This window comes from Dipodomys merriami, unplaced genomic scaffold, assembly GCF_024711535.1.
Source record: "Dipodomys merriami isolate MVZ:Mamm:240054 unplaced genomic scaffold, mDipMer1.0.p SCAF_7, whole genome shotgun sequence".
Classification (NCBI taxonomy): Eukaryota; Metazoa; Chordata; class Mammalia; order Rodentia; family Heteromyidae; genus Dipodomys; species Dipodomys merriami.
In genome coordinates this window covers 65875398-65902282 of record NW_027206290.1, presented here as the reverse complement: position 1 = coordinate 65902282, position 26885 = coordinate 65875398, and the positions used below count along the sequence as shown (strand labels likewise).

The following is a 26885-nucleotide window of genomic DNA, read 5'->3' as shown; positions in this document are numbered from 1 at the left end:
TAAGCAGGGTTCTGGGGATGCAAAAGTGAGCAAGCTAAAGCCTCAGCATCATGGGAAAAAAACAACATGGAAACAAAAATGGACAGGCTGGGCAACAAGAGCCATAGCAGAAAAGTGAACACAAGATACACGTATGGAAATCCAGGAGAGAGCAACACAGCTTCTAGGGAGTCAGGCTTGAGTCACAAGATGGCAAGGACAAGCCAGGATGGAGGATGGGCGGGTATGTCTGGGTGGGTGGAGAGTAAATGGAACAGAAGGATATAACAGCAGCACACGCAGGAACTGTGGTGAGCATGGCTCAGGGGCATGGCTGCAAACATAGAGACAGGGAACAAGAGATAAGCTGGACACCAGGTACATCCTAATTTAACAAAGAGTAGAGGAACAGTCTAGTCAGCCCAGAAGGATACAGGAGGTAGAAAGATGGCAGGGGCAGGACACAGAGTGGGTCAGAGAGAGGAGTCCCAAGGCAGAACAGGTGGGATGCTGGGGATGAGGGCCTAGCCAGCCAGGGAACAGAAGGAAAGAGATGGAGTTTCTAGCTTGTACAAGTGGGAGGGGATGGCACTCTCCATCAAAAGAAGAAACATTGTTGGAGTAAGGTGGGGGCTAGTGATCACTAGGACACTCCCCCAACTCCAGCTCTTCCACCAAGCAACCCTGGGCAAAGGGCCAGGGCTCAGGGCCTCATTGGGGGCATCAGCATCCCATGTTAGTACCCCAATCTCACCTGCATCCAAATGTTGTCTGAAGCAGTGTTGTGATTCCCACACAGAAGAAAATGGTCCCAATGAGCTGGCTGGTGGCCCACTGATCATACCCCACACACATGGCATCGGCCAGCAAAAAGGGCACCGCAATCGTTCCACTGAAGCAGGTCAGGTAGTGCTGTAGGCAAGAGGGACAGCAGAGTGGGAAAGTAAGCCCACCATGTTCTTTTCTGATTCTATCCTAAGGTACACATGGACCACAGAGATGATCTCTAGGGTTTGTTGTTGTTTTGATTTTTTTTGTTGGTTGTGGAACTTGAACTCAGGTCCTGAGTGCTGTCCCAGAGCTCTTATGCTCAAGGTTAGCACACTACTACTTTGAGCCACAGCTCCGCTTTTAGTTTCTGAGTGGTTAATTGGAGATAAGAGTCTCACAGGTACTTTTCTGCCCAGGCTGGCCTTGAACCGCTATCCCCAGGGCTCAGCCTCCTGAGTAGCTAGGATTAAAGGCATAAGCCACCAGTGCCCAGCCTTGAGCTGAGGGTTTTTAGGTTAATCCATTCTTTTTTTTTTTTTTTTTTTTGGGTCTGGTCATGGGGCCTGAACTCTGGGCCTGGGCGCTGTCCCTCAGCTCTTCAGCTCAAGGCTAGCGCTCTACCACTTAAGCCACAGCGCCACTTCCGGCTTTTTTCTTTTTGCTTATGTGGTGCTGAGGAATCGAACCCAGGGCCTTGAGCATGCAAGGCAAGCGCTCTATCACTGAGCCACCTTCCCAGCCCCAGGTTAATCCATTCTTAATATGCTGAATCACTTTTCTTTCTCATTGTATTTTCTTATTCTATTTCCATCTTGCATTAAGAGTGATGGCTTGCACAAATTCAAGCGAGCACAAGCGTGTATATTTTTCTTACTAGAAAATATATGTCATCGCCCCCTCCCACTGACTACAAAACTATAGAGCCTTTCTTCTCTAACCTGTTCATGCGAACTACACTTTGCATGCTTAAAAGCAAAACCTAGTTAGTCATGTTGTATTTTCTTCTAGGATTTTATTTGCTTAGTATTTTATACTTAGATTCCTAAAATAATTAGTCTATATGGTTTGTGTAGGAGTGTTTTAATTCTCTCATGTCTGGGGATTAAAGCTAAATTAGTTTCATTCACTGTAGAAAGCAATGTGTTCTGACATTGTTTGGCAAACAGAATTTATCTGTTCCAGTAGGGTTAAAGGCACAGTAACTATAGGAATCCTTCAGAAACAACCTCATCCTTCTGTTCTTCCTTAGAAGACCTCTTCCTCAGTCCTAAGGCCCTGGCAGGGAAGTCCCATCTCTCATAGCTCCCTTCCCTCTCCGCCTCTCTCCCCCCAGTTTTCTGTTTATTTCTGTTCTGTTAACTTTTCTTCTCTTGCCTATAGCTTCTCACTTCTGACCAAGTCTGATAAATAAATAACACTGCAGCTCACAAAGCCCAACAGTCCTGGTTGGCAGAATGGGGTGTGAGGGAGAGGGAACACTGCTGTTCAGGGCTTCTCATGCATTTGTATACAAAATTTTTGTATACAAAAATTTGACCCTAATAGGTCCCATGGTTTCCCTTATTCACAATACCTAATATACATCTAGGATAATCTGACTAGACAAGCAGAAAAAAGTCAAAAGCTACATACATATAGCCATATAAGATGATGCTAAGAGAAATGAACCCCAAGATAGGGACACAAGAGGTTTTATCTTTATCACTGCTGTTCTTAATGTACTATGTGATTTTTGTTTCCTCTGTATGTTCTTTCTTTTCTTTTTTTTTAATCATGAAAATACTGTACAGAGGGTTACAATTACATGGGCAAGGTAATGAGTACAGTTCTTATCAAGCATTGTTGCCTCCCCTTTGTATGTTCTTCCCCCCTGGTATAACCCTGTTTTCACTGTATTTGGTTCCGTTGCCCTGCATCTTGTATATGCATTTTTCTAATTTGAGGAGGGAGAGGGAAATAACAAAATGCTGAAACAAGGATACAGGTTGACCCATTGTAACAATGAAATGTACAAGACACTATGTTGAAAATGAACTTTACAGCCGGTTGCTGGTGGCTCACGTCTGTAATTCTAGCTACTCAGGAGGCTGAGATCTGAGGATCACGGTTCAAAACCAGCCCAGGCAGGAAAATCCGTGAGACTCATCTCCAATAAACCACTAGAAACTGGAAGTGGTACTGTGGCTCAAGCAGTAGAGCACTTGCCATGAGCTGAAGAGTGCAAGGACAGCGCCCAAGCCCAGAGTTCAAGCCCCACGACCAACCAAAAAAAAAAAAAAAAAAAGCAGAGCTGAAGGTGTGGTTCAAATGTAGAGTGTTAGCTTCGCAAGGACCCTAAATGCAAAATCAGTACCTCAAAAAAAAAAAAAAAAGTGAGGCTGCAAGACTAATGACTTTTATTCTTGTTTGACTATGGGAGACTTCCATAGACATCTATAATACAAAGATTACAAAAAGTCTGCTTCCTGGCTAGGTGCTGGTAGCTCATGCCTCTAATCCTAGCTACTCAGGAGACTAAGATCTGAGGATAGTGGTTCCAAGTCAGCCTGGGCAGACTGACTCAGGCTGACGAGACTCTTATCTCCAATTACCTAGCAAGTGGTAGCACACTAACCCTGAGCACAAAAGCTTAAGAACAGTGCCCACGCCCTGAGTTCAAGTCACAGGACCAGAACCTGGTTTGGGATATTCAATCTGAGGAGGGTTACTGGTTCCTCCTTTGCTAGATACCTTGCAGCCAATATAAGACATACTTGGGCCAGTCAGTAGGCACAGCCCAGCTCCAAGTGAACACCCATGCCTAGGGAATAAGACTGATTTTGTGGGATCTAGAAACTGGTCACACTAACTTGAACAAGGAAGTATGGAAAATCAGACCTGAGAAACATAGTTCAAGCTAAAACAACAGGAAACTGTAAGCCACAGGAGGCAGGACACCAGACCACAGCTGGGTCACCTCCTGTCTTGTCTCCCAGCCTATCCACTCTCCCTTCCTGCTGGAAATTGCAGCAAAGTGGCCCACAGCCTGGGAAATTTCCCTTCCTTTAAGACAGGAAGGACATAAAATAAGACTTATGATCTGGATAACAGGGGATCTTTTGGGGGGGGGGGGGTGTCACTCATTTTATGGCAAATCTTGATATGGTTATGGATCGCTTAGTTAGGCTGCTTTCCTCCTTGTTCTAGTCTGTCTTTCTTTTATTTTGGTGTGTGTGGAGGTTTTTGTTTTTGTTTTTTGTCTACGTCATGGGGCTTGAACTCTGGGCCCGGGCACTGTCCCTCAGCTTTTCAGCTTAAGGCGAGCACTTTACCACCTGAGCCACAGTGCCACTTCTAGTGGTTAATTGGAGCTAAGAGTCTCACAGACTATCCTGCCCCGGCTGGCTCTGAACTGCGATCCTCAGAACTCAGCCTTCTGAGTAGCTAGGATTACAGAGAGAGGCCATCAGCACCTGGCTTTGTCTTGTTTTTTATTCTACTACCATCTTTTTCCTTCTTTTTTATATCACTTTTCTTCCTGCTCCTAATATTTTTTTCCTGCTATTATAAAATTAGTGTTAATGGAAATAGAGCTGTAGCTCAAAGTGGTAGAGTGCTAGTCTTGAGCATAATAGTTCAGGGATAGTGGCTAGGCCCTGAGTTCAAGCCCCAGAACCGACACTCACATTTAAAAAGGGGGGTGGGGGGAGGGCCCTGGGAATGTGGGTCAGTGGTAGTAGAGTGCTTGCCTAGCATGCATGAAGCCCTGGGTTTGATTCTTTAGTACCACATACATAGAAAAAGCCAGAAGTGGCCTGGGAAGGTGGCTCAGTGGTAGAGCGCTTGCCTCTCATGCATGAGGCCCTGGGTTCAATTCCTCAGCACCACATAAGCAGAAAAAAAAAAAAAAAAAAGCCAGAACTGGCGCTGTGGCTCAAGGGGCAGAGTACTAGCCTTGAGCTGAAGAGCTGAGAGACAACGCCCAGGCCCAGAGTTCAGGCCCCATAACCGGACCAAAAAAAAAAAGAAAAGAAAAGAAAAGAAAAGAAAAAGCCAGAAGTGGGCTGGGAAGGTGGCTCAGTGGTAGAGCGCTTGCCTTGCATGCATGAGGCCCTGGGTTCGATTCCTCAGCACCACATAAGCAAAAAGAAAAAAGCCGGAAGTGGCGCTGTGGCTCAAATGGTAGAGTGCTAGCTTTGAGCTGAAGAGCTGAGGGACAGCACCCAGGCCCAGAGTTCAGGCCCACGACTGGACCCAAAAAAAAAAAAAAAAAGGAAAGAAAAAGCCAGAAGTGGCACTGTAGCTCAAGTGGTAGAGTGCTAGCCTTGAGCAAAATGAAGCTCAGGGTCAGAACTCAGGTCCTGAGTTCATAAGCCCCAGGACTGGCAAAAAAAAAAAAAGGGAGGGAGACTTAAGATTGATGTTAAAAGTATTCAGTCACACTCAGGTGACAGTGGCTCATGACTATAATTCTATCTACTACTCAAGAGGCTGAGTTATAGAGAATCATAGTTCAAGGACAGCCCTGGTGGAAAAGTCCATAAGATTCTATCTCCAAAAGGCTGAGTTGTAGGTATGGCTCAAGCAGAGCACCAGCCAGGTAGCATAAGGCTCTGAGTTCAAACCCAATATGAGCAAAAAGTAAAAAAATAATAATAAATGTGCATTCGTTATTCTTTACAATAAAAATCTTCAACAAATAAAAATAAAAATTTAGCTAGGCATCAGTGGCTCATACCTGTGATCCTAGAGGCTGAGATCTGAGGAACAAGGTTCAAAGCCAGCCTAGTTAGCAAGGTCCATAAGACTCAAAAAAATAATCTGCAAAAGTCAGGCTAGAAGTATGGCTCAAATGGTAAAGTACCAGTCAAGCAAGCAAGCTGAACAAGTACAAGGTTTTGAGTTCAAACCCCAGAGACTGAGACCTGAGGATTGTGGTTCAAAATCAGCCTGGTCAAGAAAGCCAGAAGTGGAGCTATGGCTCAAGTGATAGAGTACCAGCTTTGAATAAAAAAGCTAAGGGACAGAGCCTAGACTCTTGAGTTCAAGCCCTAGGATTGTTGGTACACGTGTGGGCACATGTGCACACACACTTTAAAGACAATTCAAGCATCTGCTGGTGGATTACACATCCTGAAGGACCTGTCTTACCTGCAAGCCCAGAAATATGCACAAGTACCAGGGAGGAACATCTTCTATGGTGTAAATCATGTCAGACCTCTGGGGGTCCAGGCTGCCAGTGCTGTCCAGGGTTTCCGCAAGAGAACTCTGTCATGGGGAGGGAGGAGACAATGGACTTAAGTGAATTCTAGCTCAGCTCTGCATACCCACTGTTGCTGAAACACAACTTATCCCAAGGTCATCCTTTTCCCATCATTTTGAGCAGTGGACACTTTTGAAGCAAAGATCAAGTCTATTTTCTCAGGAGGAGGTGGGAGCAGTCAATCCTCAGAATTTGGAGTTCTGTGTCTTCTTGGCATCAACTCAGCCCTAAGAACACCCAACTTGCTCAGAGCATCTCCCCAGGCCTGCAGTTCCTCTTGCATGGGCAAAGATGCTCCAGGTTGAGACCATAAAGTGAAGCACTGAAGGCTTCAATTCTTGCCAATGAAGAAATATAAAGTGTTAGCCACTTTTAAACACAAAGTACTGATCTGACCTTACCACTCCATTTATAGATCCCAATTAGGAATATCTTTCTACCTGAAAATAATTTATAGATCCCAATTAGGAATATCTTTCTACTTGAAAATACATTCTAGCCACCTCCTGCCAGAACACTGAATGGCTCAGGCAACAATATTGAATAAAAAGAGCAAAATTCAAAAGTAAATACAATGACTCACCTTTTTTTTTTTTTTTTTTTTGCTGGTTGTGGGGCCTGAACTCTGGGCCTGGGGGCTGTCCCTCAGCTCTTCAGCTCAAGGCTAGCACTCTACCACTTGAGCCACAGCACCACTTCCTGCTTTTTCTGCTTGTGTGGTGCTGGGGAGCCATTTTCCCAGCCCTACATTTTTGTTTGTTTGTTTTTTAAAGTAATAGAAACAGTACATAAAGATAAACCCTCGTGCCAGGTGCTGGTGGCTCATGCCGGTAATCCTAGCTACTCAGGAGGCTGAGATCTGTGGATCATGATTCAAAGTCAGCCCAGAGAAGGAAAGTCCATGAAACCCTTATCGCCAATAAACCACCAGAAAACCAGAAGTGGCGCTGCGGCTCAAGTGGTATAGTACTTGCCTTGAGCTGAAATGCTGAGGGACAGCACTCAGGCCAAGGGTTCAAGCCCCACAACTGACCAAAAAAAAAAAAAAAAAAAAAAAAAGTTAAGTACTCATGTCTGTAATCCTAACTACTCAAGAGCCTGAGATGTGAGGATCAAGGTTCAGAGCCAGCCTGGCTAGCAAGGTCCATAAGGCTAAAAAAAAAAAAAAAACCTGCAAAAGTCAGGCTAGAAGTATGGCTCAAATGGCAAAGCACCAGTCAAGCAAGCAAGCTGCATAAGTGTGAAATTTTGAGTTCAAACCCCAGTACACTGCCCAATCCCCCACACCAGAAAAGAAAAAGAAAAAATAAAACAAGCAGTACAAGGCTGTGAGCTTGGGGCATAGCTCAAGTGGTTGAATACCTGTCTCTACCACAAAAGAAACAAATGAAAATTTCCTCCTGACCATCAGCAAAAATTTTTTAAAATGTTAATTAAGTGTTGTATGTTTGCAAAACTTATAAATAACCATCACAGGGGCTGGGAAGTTGGCTCAGTGGTAGAGCGCTTGCCTTGCATGCCTGAGGCCCTGGGTTCGATTCCTCAGCACCACATAAGCAAAAAGAAAAAAGCCGGAAGTGGCGCTGTGGCTCAAGTGGTAGAGCACTGGCCTTGAGCTGAAGAGCTGAGGGACAGTGCTCAGGCCCAGAGTTCAGGCCCCACAACCGGACCAAAAAAAAAAAAATAATAATAAAAAAAAAAATAAATAAATAACCATCACAAAGACTAGACTCAGATAGCCTAGACATTTCCAGACAACCTTGGCGTCACTTCTGAGCTCATTCAATGTCTGAGCCAAACAGAAGACGCAAGGTAATGCGCAGTTCACACGCAGAGCTTCTGAAAGGCTTTGATTTCTAAACCTTGAGAACAATATTTGCATTTCTTAGAATCTGAGATGCACATATGTTTTTCTTCTCAAATCTTTTAGAATCCAGCAAAGAACACCTAACAAGAAACAAAATTAAAAGATCTCACACACACACACACACACACACACACACACACACACACACACACACACACACACACACACACACACACACACACACACACACACACACACACACACACACACACACACACACACACACACACACACACACACACACACACACACGAAAATGAGAACACTGTGACCTTGACCTGATCTAGCCCAATGAGTGCTCTTATCTAATGAATCTGGCCCACAGAAAGATACTGGCTCCATGTGCTTGTCACTCAACTTTACCTTAGAGATCCCTTAACATAAAGGATGATACTGTTACTTCTGCCTCATCTTGTAGACTAAAGGTAAATGTCTGTCTGATGTAAGTTGACATTTCATCTAATCCAAACGTAAATGAATGTGACCTTTGTAAGACAGAAGTCTGTTGTCTTTTCCAAAAGTAGGTACTGGAAGCTTTGCACTGTGAATGAGGTAGAATGGAGAGTGTGTCTTTTGAAAAGTTGATAAAAATGGAGAGAAAGTACCCCTGTGTGTTAGGAGTCTGGTATGAAAGCATCGTTCCACAGGACTGAGTACCTAAACCCTACACTTTGGTATGGCGCTTGTCTGACACATGAAAATAAGTTTTTTTTGTTTTGTTTTGTTTGCTGGTCCTGGAGCTTGAACTCAAGGCCTGAGCTCTGTCCCTGAGCTTCTCTTTGCTCTAGGCTAGCACTCTACCACTTGAACCATAGCACTCCTTCTGGCTTTTTTTTTCTGCTTATATGGTACTGAGAAATTGAACCCAGGGATTCATGCATGCTAGGCAAACACTCTAACACTAAGCCACATCCCTGGCCCTGAAAATAACTTCTAAGTTCCTGGGATATCCTGATGCTCGAGAGGCTTTTTAAAAAAACAAACAAACAGAAACAAACAAACAAAAAAAAACAAAGCCTTAGGTTTGGTCAATAGTTTGCACTGGCAGTGTGATTTATAGCAACAGACTAGAGACACAAGCTTCAGCTTGCTCAGTCTGGAGGGGATTGGAAACTGACTAAAGTCAGCTGCTATGGTGGTCAGCCACACCTAAAGGACTCATCTCCAATAAAAACCCAGTACAATACAGTTCCAATGAGCTTCTCTGGCTTTGTCACACCTTGTTACTGGGACCATCAAGACATTGGCTGCCTGGCTATATGAAGAGAGGAAGGCCAGAAAGCAGTATGCCTCATGTTACTCAGACACTGCCTTCTTTCCTTTTCTTGAATGCTGATTCTCCATTGTTGAGAATGATACTGTGAACAAGTTCTCTGAGTCTGTCTAGAAGGTCATTAAACCTGATTAAGGAACCCTTGAACAGGTTCGATTATGCTAGCCATGACATAACTATTACAACACAAGGTCAGCTCAACTCCATATAATCTACAACTTCAGAGGTACAGAGTGTTACTGCTTACAAAGAAACAAAGCATACAGTATGGGAGGGGTGGGGAATAAATACCTTAGTATCATCCTATTGAAGGTGCTTTGGACCTGTAAGAGGTAGGACCTCGCTGGAGGCTTACAAGTGCAAGGTGGTCAGCCTGGACTATATAACAAGATCCTATCTCAAAAACAGGCAGGTTCTAATGAGAAGTCTTTGGCTATCCAGTGGTATGGCTTTGAAGAGGATTATGAGACCCTGTTTGTCCCTTCTCTCTCTGCTTCCAAGGGTATGAGCACTTGCTCACATATACTCCCCACCCTGATGAGCCATTCTTGCCAGTGGCCCATTAAAACAGCTTGATCTTGAACTTGATCCATCAGGAGAAGGCATAGAAGGTGGCAAATATTTCGCTGTAGTGATACAAGGCTGAATCATACAGGGTGTGATCCCACTGCTTTGGTCAAAGAATTTCCTCCAAGGCATCTTTAATCTAGGGAAATTCACTGTCGCTTTCTCTTATTTACTGACCTGTTAGGATATAACAATCTACGATGCTAATAACTACACACACGTACACGTGCACACACAGTAGACAAGGCTCCAGATCAGGGATATGCCAGTCCCTGCAGCACAGAAGCAGGGGCAACATGGGGCAAGAGAGGTACCTTCTCTGCAATGCCATTTTCCGTAGTATAGATGGCCATGAGCTCAGTGTCTTCATTGTCCTGCTCCCCACTGGACGTGGCCCCTCCATTGATCACCACCTGAGAAGAAACATTCATTAGAAAGGCTACCGTACAGAACTGTGTCCTTTCCAAAATGCCTCCTGTCATTTTAAGAGATCCAAACTGCGTATCTTCACATAGCAGTTTGGGTTTTCTTGCACAAAACTACCACACATGTGGCCTACAGTGTGCATTTTTAATGGCGAAAAAGTCTGTTATGCCCATGGGATAAAGCTGGGTGAGCCAGCTTCCCCTTTTGTTCTGGGGAAGCCAGAGTGGAATATTCCAGACAAATATTGGGCCATGGAACTCCCAGGACAGTCCCAGGCAAGTGTTTGAAAGGCTGGGTCATTGTTAAGGGAGTGATAGAGTCCCAAGCTGCCTTGGGTAAGACCCCACTCCTTTGGGACCAGTTGATAGCAGCCTCTAATGTGGCTATCCTGGAGGAGAAAGTGTTGGGGTTAGAGGAATTTAGCTCTGCTGTTCACCAAACTCACTAACTTGTTAATATTGATTTGTTCCTGCACCTAAGTAAACTGTTGATGTGTGCACCTGACTTCATCACAGGGAGGAGGGTAGGGATGAATGGTGACACAAAATCTAGATTCTGGGCCATTCATGTAAGGACCAGATCTCAGCTCAGGACAAATTCAAAGGAAACACCTGGTATCCAGCAGCAGGCCACAACCACTTTCTAGTTTACACTGAGCGAGTGTATAATGGGTTCCAGCAACCTATACCAAGAGCCTTAAAACATGCTTACTTCTCATTTGAGGTTCCTAGATTTCTAGGAATCTATCCTAAAGAACACAAAACAAAACAAAAAGCTTTCACCCCACCCCACCCTCAAAAGTAATCACTATTATAGTACAGTATAGTACAGGCACTATCCCTGAGCTTCTTTTGCTAAAGGTTAGCACTCTACCACTTGAGCCACAGCACCACTTCTGGCTTTTTCTGTTTATCTGGTACTGAGGAATGGAACCCAGGGCTTCCTGCATGCTAAGCAAGCACTCTACTATTAAGCCATATTCCCAGCTCCTAATCCTCCAGTTTATACTTCCTGCTATAGCTGTGATGATAGGTCCATGCCTGTCATACAATTGGTAGAGATGGTCATCTTTTTTTTTTTTTTTTTTGGTCGGTCGTGGGGCTTGAACTCTGGGCCTGGGTGCTGTCCTTCAGCTCTTCAGCTCAAGGCAAGCGCTCTACCACTTGAGTTACAGCGCCACTTCCGGTTTTCTGGTGGTTTATTGAGATAGGAGTCTCACGGTCTCTCCTGCCCGGGCTGGCTTTGAACCGCGATCCTCAGATCTCAGATTCCTGAGTAGCTAGGATTACAGGCGTGAGCCACCAGCGCCCGGCTGAGATGGTCATCTTGTAAACTTTTTGCCCAAGTTGGCCTCAAGCTGCAATCTCTCCATTTCTGCCGCCAAATACCTCTAAGATTCAAGTATAACAACCACTGGCTCCTAGTCAACTACATTTTAATAACACAGATTTAGCAAGTATGGAATACTGATTCAAAAACACTAGTAAATTCCTATTTAAAAAAAAAGAAATTAAATACACAGATTTTGTTTAGAAGAGTATAGAAGGTTTCAATTCCATCACTATGATTTAAATATATGAAGAAGATACGTTATAGCCTAAGATATATTTAATATATACAGAAAACAGGTATCAACAATTCATAAAGCATACACCAAAGCATACTTTTTTCTTAAAGCCAAATGAAATGGACAAAAACTAGGAATTCAAAAACCATTCAAAAACAATTCATGGAAACATAAAATAAAATATACAATGAACATAGAGGGGATTTACAATATGAGTCAAAATGAAGGAGAAAGGGAGAAGACTCTGCTATACTCCTGATAAAGTGGCTCTTCTGGCTACTCTAGGACAGGCATATCCTAGATTTAACAATTACACAAACACAAACTTAACTTCCAGAAGTGTCCGTGCTCTTGGTACTTACGTTCAGCATTTTCTGAAATATTGAGTACTTGGAAACAGTCTACATTTTTTCCCCCAAAAGATGGATACAGGGCAGAGGTATAGCTCAGTGGTCCAGCATGAATGGGAGGAGACCCTTAAAGGAGGAGGGACCTGTCTCCATTGCCCTCTGTGCTGTGCCATCAGAACATAGGAACAGCTCCAGGTGGAAGGTTCCAGAGCACAAGGAGATGGAAGGCAGTGAGGGACTGGACATAGAGGAGGAAGACTGTGAGAAGCCAGGGCTCTTTAGGGGCCACTCAGTGGATCCCTTGTCTCTGGTGTATTTAAGTGCTTAACAGAGGACAAGCTTGTTATCTCTCCTCTCAGTAAATTGGCCATGATTTTATAAAAACATCAACAGATTGTAGTAAATAACACAACGTCCTTTTTCCTTAGTAAAACAATTAGAAACCAAATTTGCACCTTTAAATTTTGCCCCCTAAAGCTACTGTACTTATTCATCCATAAAAGAAGGTTCTTCTACTGGAATTTGTCTGGGTTTGTCTGCTCCAAAGTGCAGGGCCAGTTTGATTTCAATTGTGGGAGTACGTCCACAATTGCTCAAGAATGAGTTATAGTGTTTTGTTTTGTTTTGTTTTTTGGTTTGTACCAAGCAAAGCTGATGGTGCTAAAGTATTTGTTTTCTAAACAGTTCTTGGAATGATAGAAGGTATAGGAGGGAGGAAGGGACAGAAGCCATTGCTGGGGTGCCATAGGAGTATCTATATCACCGCAGGCCAGTGTTTAAACCAAGGCTAAGTGTGCTATGCTGTTATTCCAACAGAAACTATATGACTTGCTGGTACTGACATATGGAAGGCAGAGGGCACAGGGCATCTGAAACGCTCAGAACTCAATTTCTCACTTACTCAAGATCTGCTGTAATTCACTCCACCATGATAACAGGCCCTGACAACCATTTAGTTATTAAGCCAATTATTTCCAGAGTAGTAGTAAAGTTGCTCAGATTAACTATTTTTTATTCTTTCTAAAAGACAATACATAATCTTCCACCCTTCCTTCCCCCCTCCCCCCGCCTTATTATTATTGTACTGGAGTTTGAACTTAGGGCTTTACTTTGGTAGGCAAGAACTCTATTGCTTAGTCATACCTCAGACCTTTCTACTCTAATTATTTTGGAGACAGGATCTCAATTTTTGCCTAGGTTCATCTGGACTACAATCCTTCTATGTATGCACCCCACTGTAGTAAGGATGACAGAAGAATGTCATTGTGCAAGCTTTTTATTTGCTGCGATGGGGTCTTTACCCAGGCTAGCCAGAAACCACAATCCTCCCAAACTCAGCTCCCATGGAGCTCAAGATGATAGATCCACCATGCCTAGCTATTGTTGACTGAAATGCGATTTTATTAATGTTTTGCCCGGGCTGTCCTTAAACCATAAGTATGAATTACTAGCTTCAAGACAATAACATAATTCTTAAAGTACCTTCCCAACAGATACATATAAAAGATTATTTCACCAGGCACTGATGGCATTCACCTGTAATCTTAAACTACTCCGGAAGCTAAAATCTGAGGATCTTGGATTTTTTTTTTAGGGGGCGGTTCTTTTTTTCAATGAACTGGCAAAAAGCCAGAACTAGAGGTGTGGCTCAAGTGGTAGAGCACCAACTTTGATGGAAAAAGCCAAGTAAGAGTATGAGACCCTGGGCTGGGAAGGTGGCTCAGTAGTAGAGTGCTCGCCTTGCATGCATGAGGCCCTGGCTTCGATTCCTCAGCACCACATAAGCAGAAAAAGCCAGAAGTGGGTGCTGTGGCTCAAGTGGTAGAACGCTAGCCTTGAGCTGAAGAGCTGAGGGATAGCACACAGGCCCAGAGTTCAGGCCCCATGACCAACCCAAAAAAAAAAAGAAAAGAAAAGAAAAGAAAAAAAGAAAAAGAAAAAGAAAAAAGAATATGAGACCCTGAGTTCAAGCTTCAGCATCAACATGAAAGGAAAAGATTATTTCCTCTGGTATCCAAATCTCTACTACAATTAAAATGTGTTTTGAATAAAGAAGAAAGATACCAAGGTTAGTGTTCCCTAGCAGATACTCTAAGCACCTTTAATCAAACATGAAACTCCCACTTGCCTTCCATATTATTGAAATTTCCAAATTTAACTGCCACGAAAAAGAAATAAGGTGAATACAATGCAACACATGTTAAACCACTCCCAGAGTCTGTCAATCTCAAGATTATGACACTCTAGAAGATGTAGTTTATAGATCTAACAACATACCAGTAGCCACTCTGATGCTGGCTAATCCAATAATCTTATTTCCACTGCCTCTTCAAGGAAGACACCCCCTACCCCCAACCATGTGACACCGGTTTAAGAGGACACATGGAAAGGAACCATTGGGAGTGGCAGACAAAAGACACCAGCACCCAGCTGTGGCACTGCATTATTAGCAATAGAAAGGTGATATAAATCTTGCCTTCAAATGGATTCCTGAACAGATCAGGAGGGCACTTAGCAAGAATTTTGCCAGATACTAGTGTCTCATGACTCAGAGACTGAGATCTGGGGATCACAGTTAGAAGTCAGCCAAGGCAAGAAAGTCTATGAGACACTTATCTCCAATTAACCACCATAAAGCCAGAAGTAGAGCTGTGGTTCAAGTGGTAGGGCACCGGCCTTGAGCAAAAACACTCCCTGGCATTTCTCCGCCCCCCCCCCACCCCTCCCCACCCCCTGCAAAAAGCCCAGCACTGGTGCTCATGTCTGTAATCCTAACTACTCAGGAAGCTGAGATCTGAGAATCACAGCTCAATGCCAGCCCTGGCAAGAAAATCCATGATATTCTCACCTCCAATTAATTACCAAAAAAGTCAGAATGGTAAAGTGCTAGCCTTGAGCACAAAAGCTCAAGGATGGTGCCCAGACACTAAGTTCAAGCCCAGGACTGGTGTGTGCACAAGCATGTGCGCATGCAAACACACTTACATGCACGCACACACACACACACACACACACACACACACACATTAATAAAATACAGTATAATACAGGCCAAGAGTGAGAGGTTCTGAATTCAAGCCCCAGTTCTGGTGCACAAATAAGAGGAAGACAAGGAGGAAGATGAGGAGGAGGAGGAGGAGGAGGAGGAGGAGGAGGAGGAGGAGGAGGAAGAAGAGGAAAAGTTAACAAGTTAAAAAAAAAAAAAAAAGAACTGAAAGTAAATTGTCAAAGTAGACAGTTTGCATGTATGAAATCAAATAATGAAAACTGTTTGTACTTAAATTTGCCAGGAGGAGACAAATCCCAAAACTACCTTTTAAACATCCCAGTCATTAACCACACTTTCAATATTGAAGGAAAAATACCTTGAGGCAAGATCTTTCTAGCTTTATATACATCAAGTCACAGTCCTACATCTGGGAATAAGTATTGTTATGAATGAATATAATGAATGAATCTAATCAGCCTTATCTTAACCAATAGTACTTATTCAGATAAAAGTATTTCTACCCTGGATGCTGCTGCTCCAGTATCAAGCATGGACCCTGGGTTGAAAATAGCATGATCTTCTCCCCTTCTCCACTGCAACGTGGGCAGAGGTTGGATTACATGCTATTTCATAAGAGAGAAAATTTAAGACTTCAGTTTCCTCCAATAAGGACTGGGCCAGTTTTTAAAACATGAATAACAACATGTCTCCCTCCAGGAGTCAATCAAACCCAGCAGTTGTCTGCAGTCTAAGAGGCCAGCCAGCTCAGGAGATTCAGCCCAAAGTCAACATCCTATGAAAAGTACCTGATCCTCAATGCCTTAGCTTTCACTGAAAACAAAAGTGTTTAAGCCCATGTGGAACTACTTTAGAGTAGTCGGCGAATAAGGCAAGTGGGTCCTATTACCGGAAGAGTAAAGAAAGTGGGATGCTTCGCTTCGTCTTCGTATTTGCCTTCTGTGGAACTCCCGGCCTCCATTGACTTGGACGTGGTGTTCTTACCAACACCCATCATCAAGAGAAGCTGAGCAGTCCTGCTCAGCTATTGGTCTTGAGTGGCTGTGGTGAAGGTTTAGTCAAGCAGGGAGCCCAAGTTCACAGTCAGCTCTTCTGCCACCTCGAACACCTGATTCTTAGATGAGGTTGAAACGTGTGAGCGCCATCTCTTAGCACCTGCAAGAAAGAGTGCAAGCAAATCACCTCAAAGCACACAAACAATAGGACACTAAAGCCATCCAGGTCCCTGTAATGAAAGAATGTCATAGTACAAGATAAACCCAGATACCCCAAAATACACTATCAACTCTTTTTTTTCCCCCTGGTCCTGAGGCTTGAACTCTGGCCCTGGGAGATGTCCCTGAGCTTTTTTGCTAAAGGCTAGCAATCTACCATTTGAGTCACAGTGCCGCTTCAGCTTTTTCTGTGTGTGACTTAATTGGAGATATATGTGTCATTTAATTGGAGATATAAGTCTCACAAACTCTCCTGCCCAAACTAACTTAGACCCACAATCCTCAGATCTCAGCCTCCTGAGTAGCTAGGATTACAGGCATAATTATGCCACTGGCACCCGGCTGCCATCAACACTTTTTCAGAACTACCCTCTTCAGTGACAGTCACCTGTTGCTTCTGAAACTGCCCCTCTGAGGAGGAGGAATACAGAACTAGGTTATGAGAAATATCACAATACTACGGGGGGGGGGGGAACCAAACAGGTAAGTTTTCCTCTGCTGTGCATTATGAGATATATCTAATAACCCACCAACACCTACTAGAACTTTCCTCAATGACAAATGTTCTGTATCTTCTCATCTGAGAGTCATTACTGGCCACATGTGGCTATGGAACACTTGCCAATAAGGAATTCAACTGTAGTTAATTAAAATGTAGATACCTACCAGGTATCAGTGGCTTATACCTGCAGGATCAAGGCCAAAATTAGCCCTGGCAGAAAAGTATGTCAAACTATATATACCTCTAATTAACCAGCAAAGTGCTGGACTGCATGGGTGGTTCAAGTGGTAGAGCATTAAGCCAGGAGCAAGCAAGAGACCCTGAGTTCAAGTCCCAATACTGGTACAAAAAAGTGACAGCAGACAAGAACGGATAGAAGTGGGAGAGAGAAATCAACACTCCTAGACCCAAGATGGATCTGAAAAGCCTGGAAAATCATGGAGACTCTGCCAATATCCAATACCCCACACTAAGAGGAAGAAAAAGAAGCTAAATGCAGGAACCTTCTGGAACAATTCTGCCAAGTTTCAGTGATGTAGCAGAATATGAAAACTCAATTTCAATGAAGTTTGATCTAGCTAATGAAAGTGACCCACCCTACATCAACAAGCATGTGAGAACCTGGCTTCAAAGCTGCAAGTCACAAAGGATCCTACAAGGGTTGGCACACACACAATAAAACATACCTAGGTGTGCCTGGACTTTTTATAAAGAAAAGGATAAAGTAAGTAGGTAGAAGAGCAAAAGGCAAAGTGCACTCACTCACCAGCACTCCAATTAGGGAAAACAGCAGATCTTACCACCTAGTTTCCTATCAAGAACAAATATATCCAGGTAGACACCAGTAGCTCAAGCCTATAATCCTAACTACATAGGAAAGCAGAGGTCTGAGGATCATTCAAAGACAGCCCAGGCAGGAAAATCCATGGTTAATCTCCAACTGACTACCAAAAAGCCATAAGTGGAGCTGTGACTCAAGTGGCAGAGTGCTGGCCTAGAACAAAAGAATCTAATGGACAGTACACCAAGGCTCTAAGTGCAAGCCTTCATATCAGCATCCCCCCCCCCACCTGCCAAAAAAAGAACAGTTCAACCAGCTGTCCTTTGGACCTGACAACAGGCTACAAGGAATGAAAACTTTCTGTTTTAGCTATTCATCATGGGATACTTTTTTCATTTAACAAATACTTTGAATGAGGAGAAGGGTGCCATGTAAGCAAATAAGACAAGAGAAAGTTACGTAAAATTTCACAGCTCAGAGGTCAAAAGGCTAAAAATGAAAACCCAAACAAACAGCTGCCAGAACCTTAGGTGGTATTAGTAAGAGAACTTCGTGCCCCTAACTGCACTCTGCAAAGGGGAACATTATGGTCTGCATTTTCATTCCCATCATATTCACACCTGCTTAAAGCAATAGTTGTGTCAGGTGCTGGTGGCTCACACCTGTAATCCTAGCTACTCAGGAGGTTAAGATCTGAGGACCGTTCAAAGCCAGCCCAGGAAAGTCTATGAGACTCTTACCTCCAATTAACCACTAGAAAACCAGAAGTGGCCCTATGGCTCAAATTTATGGTAGAGCACTAGCCTTGAGCAAAAGAGCTCAGCTTCCAGCCCTGAGTTCAAGCCTCACAACAGACCAAATAAACAAACAAAGCAATAGTTTTGTCAGTCTGGAGTGACTGTGTTCTCATGGTGACACATGTGGATGTATTTTTGGTCATCAGGACGGGGAGAGAGCTAGCAGCACCTGGGTGGTGGAGGCCAGGGGAGGGATGCTGCTCAACAGCCCCTTCCCACCGCACAGGGCAGACGTTCTGAAGAAGGTTTCAGGGAGAAGGCTTCAGAGGAGGGGTGAAGGAGCATCGCAAATGTGGGGCAAAAGAAGGAACCCAGTGGCTGTTGAACAAAGAAATATATCCTTGGAAACTGCTTTAACAAGTCCCCCGCAAAACACTGAGCACACTACACCCAAGTACTCAAGGCTGATGCAAACAGCAAGGCCAGAAAGCACACATCAACCTGAGATAAGAGGCTTCATCCACCAGATGAACTTTCCTGCAAGCAAATGCCAAGGTCCAGAGGCAGAAAGCAAAAGATGAAAGGAAAGAAAGGGCGGAGGGCAAGGGGAATTTGTGGATCTGTGCTTGAGAATTTATGTCAAAACAAGAAGCCAGATGTGATAGCTCATACTTTAGCTACTCAGGAGGCCAAAGATTGGGAGGATCTTGGTTCAAGGCCAGTCTGGGCAAAAAGTTCAACAGATTACCTCGCCCCCTTTCCCCCATCCCCAATCTCAACCCCTTAAAAGCTGTGTGTAGGGTGAACACCTGTCATCCCAGCTACTTAGGAAATGTAAAGAGCAATCCAGACTGGCTAGACATCAATAACAGGATTCTTTATCAAAAATAACCAAAGCAAAAAGGGCTGGAGGTGTGGCTTCAGTGGTAGATACTGCCTAGTAAGCTCAAGGATCAAATTTTAAACCTAGCAACACACACTCTCTCTTCCCCAAGGTCTCTAATCCTAGGAAACTGTAATCAGTGATCAATACATAGTGCTTTTGGGCTTCTCTTTGTTCTCTTTGGTGGGGGAAAAAGCCAACAAAAAAGTCTACTTACTCTTGCCCTGGCAACTTGCCACAGGGAAGGCAGGGTTAAGGGATGAAAGAAAGACCATGATGGTGACAATGACATTAACAGCAGTTGTCTAATTGCTACATACACCAGGCACATTTTGCCTCTCATTGTGTCAGTTACTTCCGGTCAGTGAATATATTAGTATTTAATTTGCCCATTAACTCTATAACAGTGGCAAGTAAGCTTATCAGTATTTCTACCCCATTCTAGCTATTACTGCAAGCAAGGCATAAAATTGGCCTTTCAATGCTCAGCTTTCAGCTGCCCTCCCCAGCCAGACATAGGCCAGATGGCCTTTAGGCACAATCTCAGCAAGACTTGCTGGTTGTATTGCCCTCCTTGTCATTTGTGGGGGAACTAAGGGGATAGTTCTGCCTGTGAGTTCTGCAGCTGTCTGAGCACAGGAGACCTTGATGCGGTGCAACCACTTTCAGTGGTTTCTCAGACACCATGATGAGCTGATCAGAGAAGCCCTGATGGAGTCACTCCAACAGAAGGTGGAGGTGAGGAAATGGAAGCCAAGAGGGGGAAATGGAGCATTGTCATTGGATGGGGAGAGGGAAAAGAAAAGCTGCCACTGGAGAGCAAGGGAGAAATGCAGAACTGTCATTGGCCAGAAAGGGGAAACGTAAGGTTGCCGTTGGACAAAGAGGAAGTTTCCCTTCACAAGATGAGTAAACTTTACAGAGATCTGCTCTAAAATACTGTGCATACAATTAACAATACTGTTACTGTACACTTAAAATTGTGTTTAAAATGTGTGGTTCACAAGTTGCCCATGGCTTACACCTGTAATTCTTGCTACATAGAAGGCTGAAATCATGGTTCAAAGCCAGCCCATGATACGTTTATCTCCAATTAATCACCCCCTCCCCACAAAAGCTAGAAGTGGAACTGTGGCTCAAGTGGTAGAGTAATAGTCTGAAGCAAATTAACTCAGGGATAAAAGCCAGGCCCAGCATACACACACTCACAAAAAATACTTATCTCATATTAAATATTGTCAAATAAAAATAAAAGAGGTAACAGCAGAGATGTTTTGTTTTAACAGGTTATAAATAGCATGTAAGTGTGTGCGTGTGTGTGTGTGTGTGTGTGTGTGTGTGTGTGTGTGTACACACACCCAACAGAACAGTAGCTAAACTACTGAAGAACACAAATAGGGAATGGAGCTGTGGCTCATGGGGCAGAGCACCAGACTTAATTGGAAAAGCCAAGTGAGAGCATACTGGCACACACATACACATTAAAGAAAAAAAAAAAAACAAATAGTTTCGTTTTGTCTTTATAACCCTTTGTATTTTCTAAAATTATATAGCAATCCTTTTCCCTTACAGAGGATGGAAAGCTATCTAGCCCTTCTGAGAGCCCAGAATGCAGTAGGGTAGAGCGATGTAATCCATGTTTCAAGTTCAAGCATAACTTCTGTCATCAGAAGATAGCGGAGGGCTGGGAAGGTGGCTTAGTGGTAGAGTGCTTGCCTAACATGCATGAACCCCTGGGTTCAATTCCTCAGTACCACATAAACAGAAAAAGCCAGAAGTGGTGCTGTGGCTTGAGTTGTAGAGTACTAGCCTTGAGCAAAAGAAGCTCAGGGACAGTACCCAGGCCATAAGAGTTCAAATCCCAAGACTGGCAAGAGAAAGGAAGGGAGGGAGGGAGGAAGGGAGGGAAGGAGGGAGGGAGGAAAAGAAGGAAGGAAGGAAGGAAGGAAGGAAGGAAGGAAGGAAGGAAGGAAGGGAGGGAGAGAAAGAAAGAGAAAGAGAAAGAGAAAGAGAAAGAGAAAGAGAGGGAGTGAAGGAGGGAGGGAGGGAGGGAGGGAAGGAGAGAGAGACAGAGAGAAAGAAAAAAAAAGACAGACAGACAGACAGACAGACAGACAGACAGACAGACAGACAGACGGACGGACGGACAAGAAAAGTCCAAGGTTCTGTAAATTTTATTCAGCTTCAGGACAGTTTTAAAATTAAACTCCTAGCAGCCAGAAGCTAAAAAGTATTACCTCAGAGCAAGAAGGAAATCATCAGTCTCAAAATCAGTTAACTCAAAAATAAACATGTTAACAATGTGCTATGAGTATAAAAATATGTGTATATATTCCTACTTTAACAAAACCCTCAATTCTTTATGAACAAAAGGACTAGTACTCCAGCTACCCATACTTGTGCACAAATGCAGAATTAATAGCTTTTGATTTGAACTTTTGCAAGTAACAATTTCTTCTGCACACAACTGTTTTCTTTTTTCTTCTTTTTTTCCCCAGGTATTTCTCTCCCACATAGGATTCAACTAAGCAGGTCACCTGACATGGAAATATGATGTTATTATCCAAACAAAGGTTTTAAGTATACATGTACACCAGGCTTATTATAGGTGGCTTACACCTATATTCCTGGCTACTCAGCGAGCTAAGATCTGAGGATCAAGTTCCAGGTTAGCCTGCACAGAAAAATCCATGAACTTCTTATCGCCAATTAACCACCACAAAGTCAGAAATGGAGCTATGGCTAAAGTGGTAGAGCACCAGCCGAGAGAGGAGAGAGAGAGAGGGAGGGAGGGAGGGAGGGAGGGAGGGAGGGAGGGAGGGAGGGAGGGAGAGAGGGAGAGAGGAGAGAGAGAGAGAGAGAGAGAGAGAGAGAGAGAGAGAGAGAGAGAGAGAGCCAAGGGAAAAAGCAGGGCTGAGTTCAAGCTGCAGTACAGAAAGAAAGCAAAAATGATAAAGACAGACAGAAATACACATTTATCTCAGACAGATGGCACTTCAAAAAATATAAGTACACTGCAAACCCACCATGTGATCTAAACACCTACAGTTCTGTCAGAGGATACAAGGATGAAGGAAAGAACAAGAAATCCATGGTTTCTGTGCTCAAAACTCACCTAGAAAGCTTATGTAAAACTGTATATTTCTTATGCACACATATTTATAAGCAAAAGCTCAATGTTGTTCTAGTCATCAGAGCCTTAAACTGGTAACACCCAAAGGTCTACCAACAAGTGAATGGCTAAACAAATCAAGGTGGGCCCAATCCAAAGGCACCCTAGTAGAGAGTAAAAACAGGCAACTGCTGATGTACGCAGCATCATAGATTGTATGCCCAGACAGAAGACATGCTATCATAGTTCCAGAAGACAAATCTGAAGAAGCTAACGGTGGTAACCAAGAACAGAAATGGGGCAGGACACCAAGAGAGAAAAAGAAAGCCTAGCCTAAGGAGTGATAGGAACTGGTCCATTTGGAATGTGATTCTGGGGTTCCATGCAAATATTTATGCACTGACTATAGGTAAATCCTATCCCAATAAAGATGACTTGGGGGGAGGGGGGAGAGCTTGAAAACTTACAAAATCTCAGCAAACTTAAAAATATCCCCTCTTCAAATTCTGATTCCATAGTTGCTTTGGGGCCTGAGATCCTAAATTTTCTACAAATGCATATATATATTCTCATGCTGTGGCCCTTATGTCCCTACCCCCTGGGGTAGGCAAACTGGGTTGGGAAGAAGGTATCTTCTCAACTTGTATCTATCTAGACAGGTAGGAGTATGGCCAAGGGCAAACTGGGATGAGGGCTTCAAATTTCCACATGCTAGCTGGAACTTTGGTCCCTACCAAGACTCAAACTAGGCTGGGCACCAGTGGCTCCCACCTGTAATCCTAGTTACTCAATCGGCTGAAATCTGAGGATCATGACTCAAAGCCAAATGGGAAGGAAAGTCTCCATAAGACTCTTATCTCCAATAAACTACTCAGAAAAGGCCAAACTCAAGTGATAGAATGCTAGCCTTAAGCAATAAAGAAGCTTGAGGACAGTGCCCAGACCCTGAGTTCAAGCCCTAAGATCTAAATAGCAATATGCTTCAGTGGGATTCAACTGCAGGAATGTATCCTTCATATATATAGTCAAGTACATAAAGATACCTTTCTTGCCAGGTGCCAGTGGCTCACACCAATAATCCTAGCTACTCAGGAGGCTGAGATCTGAGGATCATGGTCTGATGCCAGCCTGCACAAGAAAGTTCATAAGCCTCTTTTATCTGCAATAAACTACCAAAAAGCCAAAAGTGGAGCTGTGGCTCAAGTGGTAGAGTGCTAGCCTTGAGCAAAAGAAGCTCAGGAACAACACCCAGTCCAAAACAAAACAATCAAAAAGCACCTCACACAAAAGTTCCAGATCCAATGATAAATCCCCATCTGAAGCCCATCTGTGGTTTTCTGTAGTTGAACAGAGGCTGCTCCATTAATTGTACTAAATGCTAAACATTTGACCTAAACACTTTCTTTGTTTTTGTTTTTTGTTTGTTTGTTTGTTTTGGTCCAGTTGTGGGGCCTAAACTCTGGGCCTGGGCACTGTCCCTCAGCTCTTCAGCTCAAGGCTAGCGCTCTACCACTTGAACCACAGCGCCACTTCCGGCTTTTTTTTTCCTTTTTGCTTAATGTGGTGCTGAGGAATCGAATCCAAGGCCTCAGGCATGCAAGGCAAGCGGTCTACCACTGAGCCACCTTCCCAGCCCAGAATAGTATTTTTGTTTTTTTGTTTTTTTCGGGTCCGGCTGTGGGGCTTGAACTCTGGGCCTGGGTGCTGTCCCTCAGCTCTTCAGCTCAAGGCTAGCGCTCTACCACTTGAGCCATAGTGCCACTTCTGGCTTTTTTTCTTTTTGCTTATGTGGTGCTGAGGAATCGAACCCAGGGCCTCATGCATTGCAAGGCAAGCGCTCTACCACTGACCCACCTTCCCAGCCCCGAGCTAAACACTTTTAATCCAACTTAGAAATAAAAAAAGGATTCTAAGAACAAATATCCTCACTTTACCTATGATCAAACTGCCTTAATGATTACCTAATACTTTAAAAGTCCTATTCTGGGAAGTTTACAGCCTGTTATTCCTAGCTGTAATTACTCCAGTTAAAGGTTTAAACAGCCAAGAATGAACCTGTAAGCAGATAACAATTCACAAGATATGACTGAAAAAGTGAAATTACCCTACTGACTTCTCCAAAATACGTCAAGAATACTTGTTCTTCTTTTTTCATACTGCAAAGTCACTATGCACTAGTAAGTTGTGAATTGGTAGATCCTGACTAGGCTATGTGTTCTGTGGTGCTGCGGTTTGAGCTGAAGGCCTGGTATAGGCCTTCTGTCATTGAACAGAAAATTTAAAACAAATTGTTACAAATATGTGTGTGTGATAGCAAATACCTACAATTCCAACACTTAGAAAGCTGAGAGGCAGGAGGAACAGAGTTTAAGACTCTGTCTCAGAAAAACAAAACATAGAATCGAATAATAGAAACGGGAAAGAAAGAAAACCAGTTTCAGAGCACACAGAATAGCATGAGGGTAATCTAGTCCTAGGGGTTAAATTTGGTTTGTGTTCCCTCAGGATTCATGAGCTCAGCCTGGTGATACTGAAAAACACAGTGGAGCCAGGCACCTGTGGCTCACACCTGTAATTCTAATTATACAGGAGACTGCAATCTAAGAATCATGGTTTGAAGCCAGCTCAGGCAGCAAAGATAGAGAAACTCTTATCTCCAATAAACCAGAGGGGGAGGGGGAGGGGGAGGGGGGAGGGAGGCGGGGAGGAGGAGGAGGAGGAGGAGGAGGAGGAGGAGGAGCAGGAGCAGGAGCAGGAGCAGGAGCAGGAGCAGGACTTCAGTGGCTCTTGCCTGTAATCCCAGCTATTCAGGAGGCTGAGATACAAGGATCACAGTTCAAAGCCAGCCCCAGCGGGAAAGTCCATGAGACTCTTATCTCCAATTAACTACCATAAAATTGGAAGTGTCACTGTGGCTCAAGTGGTAGAGCTCTCACCTTGAGCTGAAGAGCTCAGGGACATTGCCCAGGCCCAGAGTTCAAGCCCCACGACTGACCAAAAAAAAAAAAAAAAAGAAGGAAGGAAGGAAGGAAGGAAGGGAGGAAGGAAGGGAGGAAGGGAGGAAGGACGGAAGGAAGGATGGGAGGAAGGACGGTAGGGAGGGAGGGAGGGAAGGAGGGAGGGAGGGAGGGAGGGAGGGAGGGAGGGAGGGAGGGAGAGTCAGAAGTAGGTCTATGGCTCAAGTGGTAAGAGTGCTACCTTCAGTTACTCAGAACAGTGCCCAGGCCCTGAATTCAAGCCCCAGGACTGGCACAAAAAATAAAAAATAAAAACACAAATAAGCTGGGTACCTGTGCTCAAGCCTGTAATCCTAGCTACTCAGGAGGCTGAGATCTGAGGGCTGAGGTTCAAAGCCAGCCTGAGCAGAAAAGTCTATGAAATTCTTATCTCCAATTAACCACAAGAAAACCAGATGTGGCACTGTGGCTCAAGTGGTAGAGCGCTTGCCTTGAGCTGAAGAGCTCCAGGACAGCGCCCAGGGCCAGAGTTCAAGCTCCATGACCAACCAAAAAAAAACAAAAAACTCCAAAACATAAAAGCAACAACAACAACAACAAAACACACAAAGCAGTAGCGCTCAGTGGGAAGTCACTGGGGACACCGATTTGCACAGGGATTAAATAATTCTCCTGGGACCTAGACAGTACTTGCTAGAAGTTTGTTACAAAGGAATCCTACGCTGGCTTCCTGTTCCATCCTGTAATTGCCCTCTCAACCATGTCCCTGCTGGTGCTCCTGCCATGATGCTGCTTCCTGGCCTAAAGCAAAATCTTGCTTCGACCTTGTGTCTCTCAATCCCCTGATAAAACTAGTCCACAGAGTTTGGACTTTTGGTCTCCAAAAGCTAAACTTTCTTTACAAGTTAGACAGACTTGGGTATTTCATTACTGCACAGGGAAACAGATTAATATAACCAAGTTTCCAGATAAAATACTTTGGAGTATGGGTCAATCAAAACAAGTCTCAAGTCAGTCATGACACAAAAGCTCTGCACAGTGACACAAAAGCATACTCCATCTGCCTGAATTGTCAGGTTATTTGCTGAGCTTAAAGCAACACATTCAAAAAAATAACCCACTGGTGTGAGCACATGGGGCAAGACAGTGGCACTAATAATGACATAATGCAGCCCCGGCCACAGCAGTGGGCAGGGGACCCATGATCACTGCCATCCGCCTGGTCTTCCATCACAAAAGTAATTAAGGACACCTTGGGCTCCAATGAGCCATGCTGGCATCCTGTCACTCCCTGCCTTGCTTGTTGCCCTTGTTCTTTTAACAAGAGCATTTCACAAGAAGTGAATGAAACCTAGGTTTCTGTAAGAAAACCGAGGTTTATTGGCAGGCTTTTTCCACTGGCAGCCCCAGGAGGGGGAATCTCTCACAGTCCACAATTCCAGGGCATAGAAGTAAGCTCTGCTCTACAGGTACACGAAAGGTTCCCGAATGAATGCTGCTAGACTAGTTAAGCATCATCTACAAATGGAATTCTAGGTCTTTACCAGTGGGTCAGAGGACTCAGAGCTGCTGGATAAGCATGACAAAATGTCTAGGAACATTACCATGAGTGAGTGAAAAGGAGCATTCTTTTTTTTTTTTTTTGGGGGG

The 26885-nt window shown here is 43.9% G+C and overlaps 1 protein-coding gene across 2 annotated transcripts in view; it reads right to left on the bottom strand.

Annotated features, from left to right (window-relative positions):
• Slc23a2 (solute carrier family 23 member 2) overlaps window positions 1-26885 on the bottom strand; it is a 123713-nt gene that overhangs the window by 42551 nt on the left and 54277 nt on the right. For both annotated transcript variants that reach the window (XM_070006825.1, XM_070006824.1), the window contains exons 2-5: window positions 15939-16204; window positions 10014-10112; window positions 5881-5997; window positions 734-891 (exon numbers count right to left, since the gene is read on the bottom strand). In XM_070006825.1, coding sequence (XP_069862926.1) covers window positions 734-891; window positions 5881-5997; window positions 10014-10112; window positions 15939-16046 — 482 coding nt within the window. In that variant the 5' untranslated portion in view covers window positions 16047-16204. The remainder of the gene's footprint in view (window positions 1-733; window positions 892-5880; window positions 5998-10013; window positions 10113-15938; window positions 16205-26885) is intronic.